Source organism: Salmo salar, chromosome ssa11 (genome assembly GCF_905237065.1).
Source record: "Salmo salar chromosome ssa11, Ssal_v3.1, whole genome shotgun sequence".
NCBI lineage: Eukaryota > Metazoa > Chordata > Actinopteri > Salmoniformes > Salmonidae > Salmo > Salmo salar.
In genome coordinates this window covers 91,250,982-91,271,770 of record NC_059452.1, presented here as the reverse complement: position 1 = coordinate 91,271,770, position 20,789 = coordinate 91,250,982, and the positions used below count along the sequence as shown (strand labels likewise).

At 43.6% G+C, this 20,789-nt stretch overlaps 2 protein-coding genes across 2 annotated transcripts; both read right to left on the bottom strand.

Annotated features, from left to right (window-relative positions):
• Window positions 1-4,797: 4,797 nt before the first annotated feature.
• si:dkey-111e8.4 (uncharacterized) lies at window positions 4,798-5,882 on the bottom strand. The gene is made up of 2 exons (XM_014129232.2): window positions 5,468-5,882; window positions 4,798-5,360 (listed from the first exon to the last, which is right to left on the bottom strand). The coding sequence occupies exons 1-2, from the start codon at window positions 5,746-5,748 to the stop codon at window positions 4,880-4,882; spliced, it is 762 nt and encodes a 253-aa protein (XP_013984707.1). The 5' UTR covers window positions 5,749-5,882; the 3' UTR covers window positions 4,798-4,879.
• Window positions 5,883-7,099: 1,217 nt separating this feature from the next.
• Window positions 7,100-11,579, bottom strand: LOC106563433 (vegetative cell wall protein gp1). The gene is made up of 3 exons (XM_045690064.1): window positions 10,055-11,579; window positions 8,293-9,010; window positions 7,100-7,321 (listed from the first exon to the last, which is right to left on the bottom strand). Exons 1-3 carry the CDS (start codon window positions 10,353-10,355, stop codon window positions 7,234-7,236), a joined length of 1,107 nt encoding a protein of 368 aa, XP_045546020.1. The 5' UTR covers window positions 10,356-11,579; the 3' UTR covers window positions 7,100-7,233.
• Between the last annotated feature and the right edge of the window lie 9,210 nt (window positions 11,580-20,789).

The following is a 20,789-nucleotide window of genomic DNA, read 5'->3' as shown; positions in this document are numbered from 1 at the left end:
CTTTGTTCCCTGAGCTCTCAGGGAACAAAGTGTGCGTGTGTGTGTGTGTGTGTGTGTGTGTGTGTGTGTGTGCGTGCGTGCGTGCGCGTGCGCGTGCGTGTGTGTGTGTGTCCAGATGCTTCATCAGCAGTAGCTGTCCTCTGTCTCTGGTGGTTTGTGATTAATTAGTAGAGAAGTGAGTGACAACAGAACGGCAGTATTGTCTGCCTGTACAACTCCTCTGTCTCCTCACTGGGTCCTCACTGGGTCCTCACTGGGTCCTCACTGGGCTGAGAGGTTATAGAACAGGGTGATATTAGAGTTTCACTTTTACTCACGTAACCTGGTGAGAGTAGACCAGCATGTGTTCCTGTCCTCCAGTCTTTATCATGTGTCCTGGACAGATACACAATTAGAAAAGAGGGTTCTTTTGGACGGGTGATGGTTCTATGTGGAACCATCATGACTCAAAGAACCCTTTGAGCCCTTCAATGGTTCTTTGCTTTTTAAGTGATAAACAAAATGCAGGGGCGGCGGCTTGTTCCAATATTTTGGGGCGGGGTTTGCGCACCGCTCTTTTTGCGCAACCATGAGTGAGTGTCATTCCAGTTTATGTCATCTGTTGTGTTATGCCTTTACATGTTAAATATGACTATAGACAGTAACTGTGTCTGGTGAAAGACTCATTTATGGCCATGTGTCAATTGAGAACAGTGGACTAAATCAGGGGTTCTCAATTCTCTCCTCAAGAATCCCCAGCTGTTCCAGAGCTAGCACACCTGATTCAACATGTCTATTAAGACAATAATAACACCTATGGGATTTTTACAATGTCATATGGGCTAACCAGAATAAGAAACTATGGTTCTTCAAAGGATCTAAACATAACCTTTCAGATTGAGAAACCATAAAAAAGGGTGCTATATAGCCCCACAAATGGGTTGTAACCATTTTTTTGTGCTCTGCACAAACATTTTAAGCTGTTATCAGTATGAAAAATAGTTGCCAAAGGTTTTGAGCAGGTTCTGTAATCAAATGGTGCTGCACACTAGAATAAATGCTCCCAGGTGTGTCTAGAAGGTTTTGACCCTTCATCAGGTCTCAATGGGTTAAACGTTGCTATAATGGATACTTGGAAGTGTATATTGTAGTGTGCAGTATTATATAATGGATACTTGGAAGTGTATATTGTAGTGTGCAGTATTATATAATGGATACTTGGAAGTGTATATTGTAGTGTGCAGTATTTTTTGCTGATTTTAAATGTTCAGTTCCAACATCAAGTAATTCACTTTTAGTAGTGGACAGGATATTGTTGAAAACATTTTTGTGTGCATATCAAAGTGATAACACTATATCGCCATCTAGTGGTGTTGTATGTCACACGCTCACCCCTTCGTAGGGGTGAACCAAACACATTTAAGGCAATGCACAGTATATAATAGAGCCATGGTTACAGGGAACTCCCTTCCATCTCAAATTGTCCAAGAAAACAGCAACATTAGCTTTAAAAAACGAATAAACCAACACCTTCCCTATCTGACCTAAATAACTTGTATGTATATGTCAACTGATTATGTATGCAAGCATGAAATTGCTAAATGTGACAGAATGTAGGCCTATAGTCTTCAGTGTCTTCAGTGTTTTGTCAGTACAGGACGTTTTTATGTCTATAATTGTTTTAAATGTATGTAGTTCTGCTGTTCTTGTCTATTATTGCTCTGTATAATGGTATGTTTTATGTTTTGTGTGGACCCCAGAAAGAGTAGCGGCTGCTTTTGCAACAGCTAATGGGGATCCTAATAAAATAAAACATTACATCATAAAACTATCACAAATGAATCAGGGATTATATATCATCTTTATTACAGATGTTGATTGAATCTGGACTGAATGTTAACTTGAGTCTGTAAAATGTATCACCTGGAGTCTGGTTGGACAGAAACTGTGTCATGGTAGGTCTATTAGTGCCTCTGTGCAGCAGGTATCGGCTGGCCACCTGCCCCAGAGAGAAGTATATTTTCAGAGTACATTTTAATAGGTCCATTTTTACTCTGAAGAAACCCCATTAGGAACATAAAGCCATGGAGAGCTGCAACACTGAGCTATTTATTCTACCTAGCCAGGAGACTAATCCAGGGGGAGAGAGAGAGAGAGAGGAGTGTGTGTGTGTGTGTGTGTGTGTGTGTGTGTGTGTGTGTGTGTGTGTGTGTGTGTGTGTGTGTGTGTGTGTGTGTGTGTGTGTGTGTGTGTGTGTGTGTGTGTGTGTGTGTGTGTGTGTGTGTGTGTGTGTAGACTCAAAACCCCACTGTCTCTGTGGGTTTCTCTCTACAGGATTCAAGAACTGTACAGACCAATAGGTGTTCAACAAGAGGTTAAAGCTGCAGTGTAAATGACTCATCTGTGCAGAGTCCTCAGTAAAATATTTAATACATACTGACATCTGCTCTGGGAATATATTATATACTGTATACGCATATTAATAAGTCCTGATAAATATGTAACACCTTGACCACATGTCCAGTTTCAATACTCAAGAAAGAGGAGTGTGTTGTTTGAATGTTTGTACAGTAAGGCAATATAACACTATACGGTGCTTGAAGTAAAGAGCCATCATCATTCGTAGTTCATGTAAACTCAAGCTATGTAAAGGAGGTATAGGATCCATAGTATCATAAATGACTGCATAACCTGCCAAATATAACATTTATTAGACACCTACAATAACATTAAACTCAACATTTTACAATTTCCTAATCCCAATATCACCGTCACGAAGTAAATATCACACATGTAGTAAACAGCAGAGTATTGATAACAGTATATTCAGGTTATAATTTAAAGCCAATCTGAGCCCTACTGCTGGTGGACAGATTATGACATCATCCTCTTCCCTGGTTGTTTACACTTGGCAGTGAATCAGCTGTCTGCCATATTCCTCTTATATGTGACCTCCAAACATATTTTACCACACTGTCCGAGCACGTCGCAGTTTGACCGGTAAAGTCTGTCGAATCCTCGGCACAGAGCCCAAAAGTGTAACTGGTAATGGTTGAACAAGGCTCTTTTATGCCATGGGTCTGTCTGTAGGCCTGGGGTCCTCCTCACCTGTCCATAGATCTGCATCTGTAGGGGGACAGAACACGATGACTACACTCTTAGAATTAGTGGTGACTCGAGGAACCCTGGATATCCTCAAGGAAACATTGCTAGTCAATGTTGAGGGGTTCTCGGTTAGTTGAGGGGTTCTTGGAGGAACCTTTAATGGTTCGATGTAACAACAGGTTCCTGGAGAAACCCTGGAGTGGAGGCGTGGCTTAGTAGTGGCGTGGCTTTGAGATATATATTTTTTGGGCCACTCGTTAGAGTAAATGTTATTCCTGTTCTGTTGTATTGTCATCACATGTTAAGGTTGAACATTGAGAGTTTTGTAGCTTCAATGAAGCCAACAGAGGTGTATGAGTTCCTCAAGAGGCTATGAAAATCCCGAATAACCTCTGTATGTAATCAGCAATGTTAATATTATGTATATTATATTAGAATATGTCATATGCATAGGTATTCAAGGGAAATGTTCATCTTCAGTGTACAAACTTGAAGGATAAGAGGCTGTCTGTGCTCTTTAAACGTCCTTATTATTAAATAGTGTCTGTACAAACTTAACATGTACGCCAATGTATAACCAAAAATAACAATTTGAATACCAGGGCTCCAATAAGCCATGCCTCCAATCTGATAGGCTGCCACCTCTACAATATATTATTAAAAAGGTTAAAAATGTAACCCTCCCATCACAAAAAGCTTCCGGTTTAAACCTTTACACAGGGGTTCCTCAAAGATCCTTTTCAAAGGGGTTCCTCAAGTAACCAATGTTATATACTGTATGTTTCTTATCTACATTTTACACAGTGGGATGAAATACAACAAAGAGGCAATATTTTGATACAGGAATGTACATCTTTATTGATAAACCCATTCAGCCTTTTATTGCTGTCCTCTTTTGACCTTCTGAATGGTTCACCTTCAAAATTACTGAACAAAAGAGAGATTATTTAATAAAAAATATTGAACTTAATATGGAACTGTCAAACGATTGACTCACCAAATTGATCTGATAGGTAGCAGGCTACAGCACAATGGCATTTGGTAGATGCAACACAGCCTAAGCTACCTAAGCTAAGCACACAATGGAAAAAGTCTGGTAGCATCATTTGGATGATTTATTTCTTTGTTGGATGAAAATCAAAGACATTAAAAGGAATTTGACGAAATGGCACTGTCCAACAGATGCCATTTCTGTGATGCGTAATAAACAAGCACCGCTTGAAAGATAGCAGTTCGGTCAATGCCCTTCTCTTACCTTGGGAATTCAGTCATTTCCATAAGTGAGCTTCATTTGTTTAGATGTAGTCATTGTTGACGTCTCTGCATATATACCAGAGCATGACGTATAGGATGAGCAGGATGGCAAAGAGAAACAGAGGTATGAATGTGGCTTTGGTGACAGGGGACACCGACTGCATGACAGGGAGGACGGTTGAACGGAGCTGTGGAGCTCTCAGATTTCTCTGGTGATCAGGAAGTACCTGTCCCACAGCCAATCTAATAGGAAACGATTGTGTCATCTACATACTGTATATATATTTAATTTTTTCTTCAAGGTGCTTAAGGTATGGTAGGCTATGGCTTGCATTCTATTAAAACTTCAACTTCAATTAGCTAAGCTACAAGGAGCCTATATCCATCTTCCTAATAATATTACAATATCTAAAAGAGTCAACGTATCACCCCATTCCTCAGATTCATTTGAAGTTTAGTTCTTTATTTTACTTTAATTTATAATGGATTATGGTTTTTAGTTTTATTTGGGTCTGAGACTGCCCTCTCAAGATGAATCAGGTTAATCGGTGATGCTGGAGTACTCAGAAGCATCATTCTCATCCTCATATTCATATTCAGATTCATCTTCATTTTCATCCTTCCCCCCCTCATCTGCGACACAAAACTCAGAGGGCAGTGGTCTGTTGGGAGCATTAAGGTAGTATGGAAGGGGACTCGTTGTCTTAGGCATGGGCACAGTTGTCTGGAGTGTGGGCTGGGACAAACGTTGGTTGTCGGGCATATTCTCAGTGAGTACAGGAAGTGATGCAGGGGATGTCATCCTATCAGTGGGTGACACCACAGTGGGTAATGTGACTGAAGTAGGGGGTGGCAGTGGGGTATTTGGGCCAGCACCCTCCAAGCGACGGACACGCCCCACAAGCATCTCCACCAGCTGAGTGGCATGACTCTGATCAGTCCTGATCTTCAGGGTGAATTTGGCCTGGGTTTCTTTCTCTAGTCCATCACCTGCTGAGATTATCTCTATTTCAGTCAATTTCCTGCAAAACGTCAGACAGACTTTGTTAACCTATATGCATGCTCATTTATGGTCGATGTTGAAAAAATGTCATTGTGACCCTATGGGACCAGACTTTGATCCTCTTACATTGCTGTAGCCCTCTGGGTTCTATTGCGTCTGACGAACCAGCAGCACACTGCTCCCAGCACCAGGAGGACGAGTAACAGAACCACCACAAAGATGATGAAGATGTCTGAAGCAAACCATTTGGACGCTGTTGCATACCTGTTCCCACTGGTACTCATGCCTGAGGTGTCTTGAGGACAGGGTGCCTCCTGGAATAGTGCCAGTATGCGTGGCGTATGCGAGTCTAACAGAGGTCCAGATGTTTGTTGGTCCACTATTGTCTGTTCTTCAGTCACATCCATGTGTTAGTGAAGGGATAATGACCACTTAAACAGATCCATGCCGCTACGTTTGATCTGATCACACATGCCCTCATATAGCCTGTATCTTTCTCCCTCTATTGTTTAATAACTATCCATCAGCATTTCAAAACCAAAGAAACACACTGACAGCAAATAAGAACAGGATGAGAGGTTACCTCCCTCATGGAATGTGTTTACTGTTATGATGTCACAATTACGTTTATCTTCCAGTGCAGACATCATAACAATAGAATCATTGAAACATACAGTATCTACCCATATGAATCTGTGCTATTCTGGACAGATATATCCACAGGGAAAAGGACATGCAGGATATCTAAGTACACAGTGCACAGCACATCCTTGAAAAATACCTATCGAAACGTTGGGTGTTTATGTGCTGGATCTAAATAAATGAAAATACTAAGCCTATACATTACCGTTCAAAAGTTTGGGGTCACTTAGAAATGTCCTTGTTTTTGAAAGAAAAGCAAATTTTTTGCCCATTAAAATAGCATACAATTTATCAGAAATACAGTGTAGACATGTTGTAAATGAGTATTGTAGCTGGAAACGGCAGATTTTTTATGGAATATCTAGAAGGCCAGCATCCCGGAGTCGCCTCTACACTGTTGACGTTGAGACTGGTGTTTTGCGAGTACTATTTAATGAAGCTGCCAGTTGAGAACTTGTGAGATGTCTGTTTCTAAAACTAGACACTAATGTACTTGTCCTCTTGCTCAGTTGTGCACTGGGGCCTCCCACTCCTCTTTCTATTCTGGTTAGAGACAGTTTACACTGTTCTGTGTTGTACGAGATCTTCAGTTTCTTGGCAATTTCTCACATGGCATAGCCTTCATTTCTCAGAATAAGAATAGACTGACGAGTTTCAGAATAAAGTTAATTGTTTCTGACCATTTTGAGCCTGTAATCGTACCCCCAAATGCTGACGCTCCAGATACGCAACTGGTCTAAAGACCAGTTTTATTGCTTCTTTAATCAGAACAACAGCTTTCAGCTGTGCTAACAGAAATGCAAAAGGTTGATCAATTAGCCTTTTAAAATGATAAACTTGGATTAGCTAACACAACGTGCCATTGGAACACAGGAATGTTGGTTGCTGAATTTAAATTTGGTGTTATTTTAATAAACCAAAAAAAAGTAGCTTTTCTTTAATAAACAAGGACATTTCTAAGTGACCCCAAATGTTTGAACGGTAGTGTATATATAGCACAACTAGAAAAAAATGTTCCTTTGAATTTGGCTCTAGCTTTTGAACGGTTGGAGAACCAATTGTTAAGCGGAGGGACACGGGGGAGCCCAAGAGCAGACTCAGATGAGGAAACAGGGATGAATTAACCAAAATATTTATTGTTACACAGAAAGACATGGAGTGCAGATCCGGTGAAGCTCGGATGAGTTGCAGAAAAAACAGATGTGGAGACTGAAGTCAGAGTTATCTAAGTAGAACAGGGTAAACAGGTCCTAAGGGGAATCCAAGGTAATGGTGGTGAGTAAAATCCAGAGCAAGATAGTTGGGTGGTGAGATGTGGAACAGGAGCCAGAGCAGTGACTGCAATGAGAGGATAAACGGTGTCAGGCAGTGAAACAGGCACAGCAGAGTAACAGGATATTGAATAATCATATATGGCTAGAATCATGAACTGACTAAACAGAGATTACAATCTGGCAGAGTGGAAGTGGCAGGACTGAGTATTTGTAGAGGTCTTGATTATGGAATGAGTTGCAGATGGTTTGGATCTACTCTGACTCCAGCACACCTGTCTCCAACCACACAATCACACAGCGGGAGAGAAAGAGAGTGTAACTGCAGGTCAGGAAGACACCGGATGAACACCAGAGGGCGTAGCAGGAGCAGTTGTGACACCAATTACTGAAAGCTAACACTCATGAACCTGGGAATTTAACCCACTATCCTGGTATTGCAAGCACGTATGCTCTATCAACTGAACTACAAGAGGACCACACTGATGTATTTCAATCAGTCCAAAGAATATACTTCCTTCAGACTGAAATTTGGCATTACCTGATTTAGCATATAGTAACTTTGTGTTATAACCTTTATTGAGATAATGGCAAAAGGCCATATTTAATAGATTCCTAAAGTTATTTTTACACATTTGTTTCTGATATATAAGATATATAACAAAATAGCTTGATGGTCCATGTTAATAGTATCTAAAATATCATGTGTGAATCCATTTGATATCATGTATGAATCAATTTGACTTTGTGAACACCCCAACTCCCTACGGGTATGACGGCTCGCTCAGTGAGGTTGTTTCACAGAAGTGGCTACCTCAGAAATATTAGTGACTGCCCCTGCCCTAAGCCAACAATGTTAGAAAATCATATATACGCAAATAGGTCATAGAGTACAAAGCTTATTCAGAATTCAATCACTTGGTTTAAAGATGTTTATAACAAACGTCCCTTGGAATATCATGGAACAAGACTTCACTCATTATACATCTTATGGGATCTCTGACTTGTCACAGTGTCTTCACCGCAGTGGCCTCTCACTTGTTTACTGTTGGCAACATTCTTGAGTCGTGGCAGCGATGGTGATGACCAGGGATGGGAGGGGACTGTTGGTCAGGGCTGGTTGGGGGGAGCTGGTGACCAGGGATGGGAGGGGACTGGTGGTCAGAGCCAGGAGGGGATAGCTGGAGGTCAGGGCTGGTTGGGGGCAGCTGGTGACCAGGGATGGGAGGGGACTGGTGGTCAGAGCCAGGAGGGGATAGCTGGAGGTCAGGGCTGGTTGGGGGCAGCTGGTGACCAGGGATGGGAGGGGACTGGTGGTCAGGGCTGGTTGGGGGGAGCTGGTGACCAGGGATGGGAGGGGACTGGTGGTCAGAGCCAGGAGGGGATAGCTGGAGGTCAGGGCTGGTTGGGGGCAGCTGGTGACCAGGGATGGGAGGGGACTGGTGGTCAGAGCCAGGAGGGGATAGCTGGAGGTCAGGGCTGGTTGGGGGCAGCTGGTGACCAGGGATGGGAGGGGACTGGTGGTCAGGGCTGGTTGGGGGGAGCTGGTGACCAGGGATGGGAGGGGACTGGTGGTCAGAGCCAGGAGGGGATAGCTGGAGGTCAGGGCTGGGTCTTGGGAGGGTTTCTTGCTGGCCCTCCAATAGGCGTTGATGAACATTCGGGACAAAGAAGAGCAGGACACCTCCGACCATGGGAGGAACCCCAGCCAGGTAGAAGGCCATGTGGTAATCTCCAAAGTGGTCATGGAGTAGCCCTGCGAAGCGAAGACACATAACTCAGTATCACACAGAGAGGCATCATTGAGGAGCACTTCAAGGTGATTCACACAGTCAGAAACATTTAACAATTTACAATAAGGCTCATGTGCATACAGTACTGATGATACTAATATATACTGAACAAAAATATAAACGCAACATGCAACAATTTCAAAGATTTTACTGAGTTACAGTCGATTTGAAATAAATAAATTAGGCCCTAATCTATGGATTTCACATGACTGGGCAGGTATGCAGCCATGGGTGAGCCGGGAGTGCAGAGGCCCATCCACTTGGCAAGCCGACACTGGGGAGCCAGGTCCAGCCAATCAGAATTCGTTTTTCCCCACAAAAGGGCTTTATTACAGACAGAAATACTAATCAGCTCATGAAACATGGGACCAGCACTTTACATGTTGTGTTTATATTTTTGTTCAGTGTATATCAGCTATATATATATATATTCCAGCTGTCAGAGCAACTCACAGATCACTGCACCTGTACATAGCCCATCTATAAATAGCCCAAACAACTACCTCTTCCCCTACTGTATTTATTTATTTATTTTGCTCCTTTGCACCCCAGTATTTCTACTTTGCACACTCATCTACTGTCAAACCTACCATTCCAGTGTTTTAATTGCTATATTGTATTTACTTCGCCACCATGGCCTATTTATTGCCTTTACCTCCCTTATCTCACCTCATTTGCTCACATTGTATATAGACTTATTTTTCTACTGTATTATTGACTGTATGTTTGTTTTACTCCATGTGTAACTCTGTGTTGTTATATGTGTCAAACTGCTTTGCTTTATCTTTGCCAGGTCACAGTTGTAAATGAGAACTTGTTCTCAACTTGCCTACCTGGTTAAATAAAGGTGAAATAAATTTTTACAAAAAATACAAAATATCCAATTGATATGTAAGGAATACAGGATAACACAGACATTTTGCATCAAAACAGTAATAATTTGTATCTGAGACAATGACACAGTGGGTTAGTGGCCATTTGAATTACTGTCTGATTGGAGGTGAGACCTGCGAGGGGGGGTCCGGCGGTCATGGGGAGGGCCATGAGGCCCATCAGGTAGCCGATGGCCTGGGAGGCTCTCTGGGGGCCCACCAGTTCAAATGTCACAGGGGCCATGAGGGTGATGACGCAGCCGTCACACAGCCCCAGCAGTAGACACACTGCAACCAGCCCCTCAAACCTGACACACAGAGGGACCAGCATAGACGCCAAGCCAAGCACCATGAAGGAGCCTGCCTGGAGGATGATGACAAGGACGGGGTTAGAGAAGTTTGTCCACCACTGTTTCATTCTAATCCTGTTCAACATTTAGTTCTAAGCACAACCTCAGACTACTAGAGTGTACAGTCGCTATGCCATCCAGGGGAGGACTGTGTTCCTCTCTTATCTAGTCACGGTACTTCCTATGTCAAGGAGTGTCAAACTCAATCAGCGCACAGGCCATATTGAAAAAACACAAGGAATTCGCGGACCAGACATAACCTATTATGTTTGTTTTTACAAAAGAAAGTGCATACAACTGGCCATTGTTTTATTTGAAAAAATATGGCGCTTTATAATGTCTACTTATGCTGTGTACAGGCTGCTGTATACAGCATTTTAATGAAAGACCCACACACTGTCGAAAAATAAGAATATTAATCTATATAGAATTTTAACATGTTAAAACAATATAAGGAGCACTCAAAAAGTCTTGTAGTTGAGTAGCCAGCCTAGGCTATATGTTAAGTCCTCTGCATGGTGTTCTGTTGCAGGTTTAGTTGTTTGGTTATTCATTGTCAAGCTTTAAAAACCGAAGCCTACACCATTTGAGTAGCCTAGCTGAGACTGTGGCATGTGTCTGTACACTTTCCCTGCACGCTGTAAACGGGAGACACGAAAGCAGCGCAATTGAAGTTGAATTCACCAAGCTGTAATTTCATAAAGTAGAAGACTCAACTGTTGACTCATTTATACTTGTTTTGTGTCCTATTGTCCTTTAGTAGTAGTTTATACCAGTACATGAATCCTTTATCTTATAACTTTTTGACAATCAAGATGACATTTTCTGTAAGCAACAACAATGAGCCGTTGGAACCGAAACTTGGCATGGACATTTAACCTACAACATGTTTAAACTTTTGGTTTGGTAGAAGCCCATTGGCTTGCTTGTGTGTGGGTGTGTGTGTGTGTGGTTCTGGGAGGAGGGGTGTGTGTGTGGCAATGCACTGTAGCTTGCAGCAAGTTGGCAGTGCTTGCTGTGACTTATAGTGCAGCGCATCATGGCGGTACGGAAGTGGGCCCAAATCATTGCCCCGCTGATAGAAATGTGTCCCGAGCCTTGTGTTTGACACATGTCCTATGTTTTTGAAAAATAAGAGCAAAAATGATAAACACAAATAGGTGCTGAGTGGCGTAAAAAATCAAAGTCCAGGTCTGAAAATGAAAAAGCCTTTAAACAATTTAAAGGCAGTACTACCAAATACTAATTGAGAGTATGTAAACTTCTGACCAACTTGGGAATGTGATGAAAGAAATAAATGCTGAAATAAATCATTGTCTCTACTATTATTCTGACATTTCACATTCTTAAAACAAAGTGATCCTAACTGACCAAAGACAGGGAATTTTTACTAGGATTAAATGTCAGGAATTGTGAAACTGAGTTTAAATGTATTTGGCTAAGGTGTATGTAAACTTCCGACTTCAACTGTAGCTGTGGGTCTGATAAGTGAACACTCCTAATGTTTGCTGTTTTGTCACTAAGAAGAACAATGTGTCAGGACATACGCCGGAGATGAGAAGCAGGTATGTGGAGTGAACATTTAATCAGGAACAGACAATGACAAGAACAGCGTCAGCACACGGCTACACAACGACAAACGACAATTAATGCTTAAGCAGGGAACAGATCGGGGAAACAGACAGTTATAGGGAAGGTAATGACAGAGGTGATTGAGTCCAGGTGAGTCCAATAATCACTGATGCGCTTGAGGGGGGGGGAGGCTGGTGTGCGTAATGATGGTGCAGGACTATGCAATGCTGGGGAGCCTGGCACCTTCAAGCACCAGGGAGCAGGAGCAGGTGTGACACATTGGGAACTAACCAAACACATGTGAAACCTCATTAAAAAATTGAGGGTGGAACGCTGTAGACTACTGGATTCAGGGAGAGAGTGGAGGGGTGAGTAGTCCCCAGGGACTGCAGAGTGCAGCCTGGAGGAACGCACAGATCTGCCATTTCATAATATGTTCACTTTTTTTCCTTGCACTTTGACAGGTAAATATTTATAGACCTACTATTTAGCTAATGAGTGGCCTAATATCTAGATAATATTTAACTCTGGCGCCTCTCTTCCAGCTGTTCCCATGCGCAATAGGTTATAGGCTAGGCTACGGACAATAGGCTATAGGCTAGGCTACGGACAATAGGATATAGCCTAGGCTACGGACAATAGGCTATAGCCTAGGCTACGGACAATAGGCTATAGCCTAGGCTACGGACAATAGGCTATAGCCTAGGCTACGGACAATAGGCTATAGCCTAGGCTACGGACAATAGGCTATAGCCTAGGCTACGGACAATAGGCTATAGCCTAGGCTACGGACAATAGGCTATAGCCTAGGCTACGGACAATAGGCTATAGCCTAGGCTACGGACAATAGGCTATAGCCTAGGCTACGGACAATAGGCTATAGCCTAGGCTACGGACAATAGGCTATAGGCTAGGCTACGGACAATAGGCTATAGGCTAGGCTATGGACGCATGCCTTCTCCATTCCTTTTCTCGCAAACTGTCAGGAAAAGCTATAGGCTTCAAAAGCTATAATAGGGCTCGGCTATTAGGCTTTTACTGGAGAGAGACAAGCTAGCTCCTGCTAATTGCTGGATGTTAAAACCAAATCAAATAGCTAAATGATCCATAGTAGGACCATCTTAAAACAACTGCCTTGTTCAGGGGCAGAATGACAGATTTTTACCTTGTTAGCTCAGGGATTCGATCTAGCAACCTTTCAGTTACTGGCCCAACGCTCTAAGCACTAGGCTACCTGCCGCCCCTTAAACCTAACCCCTAGCCAATGTTAGCCAGCTAGCTAACGTTAGCCACCTAGCTAGAATTCAGACGTTTTGCAAATTCGTAACATATATTACATTTAGCAAATGTTCAACATATTAATACATACCATACGAAACGTAACATATCATACTAAATGGATTGTCTTGGATTTAAGAATATATGAAATGCTCTGAGACCAGGTTATTTAACAGCGAAGTTAGGTAAAGTCGGAAGCTTGTGTAGTAGAGATTTGTAAACAAAAAGGGAATAATTAAGTAATCTAGGGACTTTAATGAGGACCAGCCATACTTTCGATACAGGATGCAGTGATGAGTATTACAACTGTCACGTGTGATAAAGTGAAGGGCGCTATGGTAGACGACATCCAAAGATTTAAGAGTAGTCTTACATTCTGGTAAATGGTTTCCCCATTGTCAAGAAAATGCATGGAATGTATTGTACAATCTGGTTCCTGCTATTTAGGGACAGGCCAGATCTATTTCTAAAACAGAAGCCCACTTTAAAGCTTAGCTTTTTAACTAGCTCATCCATATGTTTTTTATACGTTAAATCTTAGTCAATCCAAAAGCCCAGATATTTATAGGCGGGAACCCGATCAATGGGAGAACCATCCAATAAATAAATGTGGTCCATCTGAAACATTTTTGTGAGAATTAGAGAACCACATGCACTGAGTATACAAACATTAAGAATACCTGCTCTTTCTATGACATAGACTGAATAGATGAACCCAGGTGAAAGCTATGATACCTTGTTGATGTCGCTTACTAAATCCACTTCAATCAGTGTAGATGAAGAGGAGACTGGTTAAAGAAGGATTTTTAAGCCTTGAGACAATTGAGAAATAATTACAATTTAGCAATTAAACACTGGAGTGATCGATGTGCAGAAGATGAATGTGCAAGTAGAGATACTGGGGTGCAAAGGAACAAACAAAACAATATGGGGATGAGGTAGTTGGGTGGGCTATTTACAGATGGGCTGTGTACAGGTGCAACGATCAGTAAGCTGCTCTGACAGCTGATGCTTAAAGTTAGTGAGGGAGATATAAGTCTCCAGCTTCAGTGATTTTTGCAATTCGTTCCAGTCATTGGCAGCAGAGAACTGGAAGAAAAGACGACCAAAGGAAGTGTTGGCTTCGGGAATGACCAGTAAAATAAAGCTGCTGGAGCGCATGCTACGGGTGGGTGCTGGTATGGTGACCAGTGAGCTGAGATAAGGTGGGGCTTTACCTAGCAAAGACTTATAGATGACCTGGAGCCAGTGGGTTTGGCTACGAATATGAAGCGAGGGCCAGCCAACGAGAGCATACAGGTCGCAGTGGTGGGTAGTATATGGGGCTTTGGTGACAAAACAGATGGCACTGAGATAGACTGCATCCAATTTGCTGAGTAGAGTGTTGGAGTCTATTTTGTAAATGACATCCCCGAAGTCAAGGATCGGTAGGATAGTCAATTTTACGAGGGTATGTTTGGCAGCATGAGTGAAGGAGGCTTTGTTGCGAAATAGGAAGCCGATTCTAGATTTAATTTTGGATTGGAGATGCTTAATGTGAGTCTGGAAAGGGAGTTTACAGTCTAACCAGACACCTAGGTATTTGTAGTTGTCCACATATTCTAAGTCAGAACCGTCCAGAGTAGTGATGCTATACGGGCGGGTGCGGGCAGTGATCGGTTGAAGAGCATGCATTTAGTTTTACTTGCATTTAAGAGCAGTTGGAGGCCACGGAAGGAGAGTTGTATGGCATTGAAGCTCGTCTGGAGGTTTGTTAACACAGTGTCCAAAGAAGGGCCAGAAGTATACAGAATGGTGTCGTCTGTGTAGAGGTGGATCAGAAAATCACCAGCAGCAAGAGCGACATCATTGATGTATACAGAGAAAAGAGTTAGCCCGAGAATTGAACCCTGTGGCACCCCCATAGAGACTGCCAGAGGTCCGGACAACAGGCCCTCCGATTTGACACACTGAACTCTGAGAAGTAGTTGGTGAACCAGGCGAGGCAGTCATTTGAGAAACCAAGGCTGTTGAGTCTGCCGATAAGAATGAAGTGATTGACAGAGTCGAAAGCCTTGGCCAGGTCGATGAAGACGGCTGCACAGTATTGTCTTTTATTGATGGCAGTTATGATATCGTTTAGGACCTTGAGCGTGGCTGCGGTGCACCAATGACCCGCTAGGAAACCAGATTGCACAGCGGAGAAGGTACGGTGGGATTCAAAATGGTCGGTGATCTGTTTTGTTAACTTTGCTTTTGAATACTTTAGAAAGGCAGGGTAGGATAGAAATAGGTCTGTAACAGTTTGGGTCTAGAGTGTCACCCCCTTTGAAGAGGGGGATGACCGTGGCAGCTTTCCAATCTTTAGGGATCTCAGATGATACGAAAGAAAGAGGATCATTTTAGAAAGAGAGGGTCCAGATTGTCTCGCCCAGCTGATTTGTAGGGGTCCAGATTTTGCAGCTCTTTCAGAACATCAGCTATCTGGATTTGGGTGAAGGAGAAATGGGGGAGGCTTGGGCAAGTTGCTGTGGGGGGTGCAGAGCTGTTGACCAGGGTAGGGGTAGCCAGGTGCAAAGCATGTCCAGCCATAGAAAAATGCTTATTGAAATTCTCGATTATCATAGATTTATTGGTGGTGACAGTGTTTCCTAGCCTCAGTGCAGTGGGCAGCTGGGAGGAGGTGGTCTTATTCTCCATGGACTTTACAGTGTCCCAGAACTTTTTGGAGTTTGTGCTACAGGATGCCAATTTCTGTTTGAAAAAGCTAGCCTTTGCTCTCCTAACTGCCTGTGTATATCAGTTCCTAACTTCCCTGAAAAGCTGCATATCGCGGGGGCTATTCGATGCTAATGCAGTACGGCGCAGGATGTTTTTGTGCTGGTCAAGGGCAGTCAAGTCTGGAGTCAACCAAGGGCTATATCTGTTCTAAGTTCTACATTTTGTGAATGGGGCATGCTTATTTAAGATGGTGAGGAAAGCACTTTTAAAGAATAACCAGGCATCCTTTACCGACGGAATGAGGTCAATATCCTGCCAGGATAGCCGGGCCAGGTCGATTAGAAAGGCCTGTTCGCTGAAGTGTTTTAGGGAGCGTTTGACAGTCATGGGGGGTGGTAGTTTGACCGGGGACCCATTACGGACGCAGGCAATAAGGCAGTGATCGCTGAGATCCTGGTTGAAGACAGCAGAGGCGTACTTAGAGGGCAGGTTGGTCAGGATGATATCTATGAGGGTGTCCATGTTTACGGATTTAGGTTTGTGCCTGGTAGGTTCCTTGATAATTTGTGTGAGATTGAGAGTATCTAGCTTAGATTGTAGGACGGCCAGGGTGTTAAGCATATCCCAGTTTAGGTCACCTAACAGTACAAACTCTGAAGATAAATCGGAGGCAATTAATTCACATATGGTGTCCAGGGCACAGCTGGGGGCTGAGGGGGGTCTATAACAAGTGGCAACAGTGAGAGACTTATTTCTGGAAAGGTGGATTTTTAAAAGTAGAAGCTCGAACTTTTTAGGCACAGACCTGGATAGCAAGACAGAACTCTGCAGGCTGTCTCTGCAGTAGATTGCAACTCCACCCCCTTTGGCAGTTCTATCTTGGCGGAAAATTTTGTAGTTGGGGATGGAAATGAATGAATTTTTGGTGGCCTTAGCCAGGATTCAGACATGGCTAGGACATCCGGGTTGGCGGAGTGTCCTAAAGCAGTGAATAAAAAACTTAGGGAGGAGGCTTCGGATGTTAGCATGCATGAAACCAAGGCTTTTACGGTTACAGAAGATAGCACCTGGGAAATAGGAGTGGAACTGGGGGGCTACAGGGCCTGGGTTAACCTCTACATCACCAGAGGAACAGAGGATAAAGGGTACGGCTAAAGGCTATAAGAACTGGTCGTCTAGTGCATTGGGGACAGAGAATAAAAGATTTCTGGGCATGGTAGAATATATTCAGGGCATAATATACAGATAATAGTATGGTAGGATGTGAGTACAGTGAAGGTAAACCTAGGCGTTGAGTGACGATGAGAGGTTTCATCTCTGGAAGTACCTGTTAAGCCAGTTGAGTTCTGCGCACGTGTGTGGGGTGGGACAAAAAGAGCTAAGGAATTTTGTGCAGGACTTTGGGCTCTACAGTGAAATAAAACAGTAAGAACTAGCCAAGACAGCAGTAGACAAGGCATATTGACATTAGAGGCATGAAGCAAACACAGGTGTTGATCATGAGAACTAAGACAACAATGGGTAAATGGCCATGAATGGGCAGAGCGGGTTAGTCAGGTACATACAGAACCTGAGTTCGAGACTGGGGGTGACAGGTAAACAAAATGATGTACCGTGTTATTGAAACTGTGTAGCCGAGTGATCATAGGGTCAAAAGAGCAGCAATAGGTGAGTCAGGGTGCCGTTCAGTAGTCACTACGATGCTAGGCGAGCAGGGGACACAGTGTTCAGAAAAGCTAGCGGGCCGGGGCTAGTAGAAGGTTCTTTGGCGACATCGTAACAGAATAGTCTGTTGAGACCCCCTCGGACGGTTATGTCGGTAGACCAGTCGTGATGGATCGGCGGGGCTCTGTGTCGGCAGTAAAAGGGTCCAGGCTAATTGGCAAAATAGGTATTGTAGCCCAAGAATTGGCTGAAGGACCTCTTCGGCTAGCCGGGAGATGGGCCTAGCTCCAGGCTAACTGGTGCTTGATTCGGGACAGAGACATTAGCCAGGAGTAGCCACTCGGATAGCAGCTGGCTAGCTGCGATGATCCGGTGTAAAGGTTCAGAGCTTGCGATAGGAATCCAGAGATGTGGTTGAGAAAGCAGTTCAATATGCTCTGGGTTGATATTGCGCTGTGCAGACTGGCAGGAATTGGCCATGCTGAGGCTGGCTAATGTCTGAGTTAACGGTGATGACCTCTAGCAGTGGCTAATTGACTACTAACTAGTTAGCTGGCTAGCTTCTGATAAAGTGTAAAAATTGCAGATCCGTACCACATTGGGTGAGGCGGGTTGCAGGAGAGTATGTTCAGTCCGTAGATGGAAATTGAGATTAAAAATATATACGAAATATATATGAAGAAAAACGATAAATACACAGGATGGGACAAGACAAATAGACATCTGACTGCTACGCCATCTTGGAAAACAACACATGGATTGTGTGTGTGTGCCATTCAGAGGGTGATTGGGCAAGAGAAGATTGAAGTGTCTTTGAATGGGTTGTAGTAGTAGGTGCCAGGTGCACCAGTTTGTGTCAAGAACTGCAATGCTGCTGGGTTTTTCACGCTCAGCAGTTTCCTGTGTGTATCAAGATTGGTCCACCACCCGCCAGGCGCAGTGCACGCTGACACGGTCACCAGTTGTACGGTGTTTCCTCCGACACATTGGTGCAGCTGGCTTCCGGGTTAAGTGGGCATTGTGTAAAAACAAATCAGTGGGTTGGGTTGTGTTTCGGAGGACGCACGGCTCTCGACCTTCGCCTCTCCCAAGTCCGTACAGGAGTTGCAGAGATGAGACAAGACTAACTACCAATTGGATACAAAAAAAAAACTAGACTTGACACCATCAGAAATCACGCATTGTGTCCTATCTGACATATAATTGTCAAACCACATGCAAGAAAGCCTGATCCAGGCCTATTTCTGTCAGCCTTTGAATGAGAATGTAATGATCAACTGTGTCGAAGGCCTTGGAAAGGTCTACAAATATGGCAGCACAATGGGTTTGAATATTTAAGCAATTTAACACATCTAGAACAAGCATAGCAGCTGAAATAGTGCTATGTCTAGGTCTAAAACCAAACTGTTGTACATTTAACCTCAGCACATAAAGAAACATCCCTTTTTCAGGACCCTGTCTTTCAAAGATAATTTGTAAAAATCCAAATAACTTCACAGAACTTCATTGTAAAAGGGTTTAAACTCTGTTTCCACCACTTGTTCAATGAACCATAATCAATTAATGAACATGCACCTGTGGAACGGTCATTAAGACACTAACAGCTTACAGACGGTAGGCAATTAAGGTCACAGTTATGAAAACTTAGGAAACTAAAGAGGCCTTTTCTAACGACTCTGAAACACACCAAAAGAAAGATGCCCAGGGTCCCTGCTCATCTGCGTGGACGTGACTTAGGCATGCTGCAAGGAGGCATGAGGGCTGCAATGTGGCCAGGGCAATAAATTGCAATGTCCGTACTGTGAGACGCCTAAGACAGCGCTACAGGGAGACAGGACGGACAACTGGTCATCCTCGCAGTGGCAGACCACGTGTAACAACACCTGCACAGGATCGGTACATCCGAACATCAGTGCTCAGGCTGTCCGCAATAGGCTGGGAGAGGCTGGACTGAGGGCTTGTAGGCCTGTTGTAAAGCAGGTCCTCACCAGACATCACCGACAACGTCGTCGCCTATGGGTACAAACCCACCGTCGCTGGACCAGACAAGACTAGTAAAAAGTGCTCTTCACTGATGAGTCACGGTTTTGTCTCACCAGAAGTGATGGTCAGATTCGCGTTTATCGTCGAAGGAATGAGCGTTACACCGAGGCCTGTACTCTGGAGTGGGATCGATTTGGAGGTGGAGGGTCCATCATGGTCTGGGGCAGTGTGTCACAGCATCATCGGACTGAGCTTTTTGTCATTTCAGGCAATCTCAACGTTGTGCATTACAGGGAAGATATCCTCCCTCATGTGGTACCCCTCCTGCAGGCTCAGCCTGACATGACCCTCCAGTATTTCAATGCCACCAGCCGTACTGCTCGTTCTGTGCGTGATTTCCTGCAAGACAGGAATGTCAGTGTTTTGCCATGGCCAGCGAAGAGCCCGGATCTCAATCCCATGACGCACATCTGGGACCTGTTGGATCAGAGGGTGAGGGCGATTCCCCCCAGAAATGTCCGGGAACTTGCAGGTGCCTTGGTGGAAGAGTGGGGTAACATCTCACAACAAGAACTGGCAAATCTGGTGCAGTCCATGAGGAGGAGATGCACTGCAGTACTTACTTTTGACCCCCCCCCCCCCCCCTCTTTTCAGGAACACATTAATCCACTTGTTAGTCACATGTTTAGTTTGTGTCTCAGTTGAATCTAATGTTCATACAAATATTTAAACATGTTAAGTTTGCTGAAAATAAACAGTTGACAGTACGTTTCTTTTTTTGCTGAGTTTAGAATGAGAAGTTTAAGTTCTTAGTTGAGAGTTGGCCAGGGACTTTAAAACTTTGGAAAGGCAAGATAACTACCATCCAATTTATCTAAGTTGGAAAGATCTCCTTTGTGTAGAGGGAGGACATTCCACTTCCCAGATCTTAGGGAGAACACCAGAAACAATTGTCAAGTTAAGAATATAGGTCAATGATTCTGCAATAAGTGGGACAGATACTGTACGGGATCAAAAGAATCAGCTCCTGATGATATTTTTAGTAAGGCACTTAGTACATCATAGATACAAAATGGCTGAAATTAAAATAGAAAATGTGTATCTGGGAGTGCATCATTCTCTACAGTCTGTTTCGAGGTGGATAAAGGAACTCCTACTGGAATTAGAGGAATTTCCAGAAACTTATTTCAAATAGATGGCCAGTTGAGGCAATGAAATAAAGACACTTCAGCAACATGTCATTGTAAGAGCAACAGTGTACACTTAGTCGCCATGACTGGCCACATACGTCACAAGCGCTCTGAAACAGCAATCACTACAAA

Coding starts and splice junctions, on each gene's coding strand:
- si:dkey-111e8.4 (XM_014129232.2), bottom strand. CDS start 5,748: ATGGATGTGACTGAAGAACAGACAATAGTGGACCAACAAACATCTGGA. Junction 5,361..5,467: donor ACCCAGAGGGCTACAGCAAT/GTAAGAGGATCA, acceptor GACGTTTTGCAG/GAAATTGACTGAAATAGAGA.
- LOC106563433 (XM_045690064.1), bottom strand. CDS start 10,355: ATGTTGAACAGGATTAGAATGAAACAGTGGTGGACAAACTTCTCTAAC. Junction 9,011..10,054: donor CGCCGGACCCCCCCTCGCAG/GTCTCACCTCCA, acceptor TTCGCTTCGCAG/GGCTACTCCATGACCACTTT. Junction 7,322..8,292: donor ATGTTGCCAACAGTAAACAA/GTGAGAGGCCAC, acceptor CTCTCATTGCAG/TCACTGCTCTGGCTCCTGTT.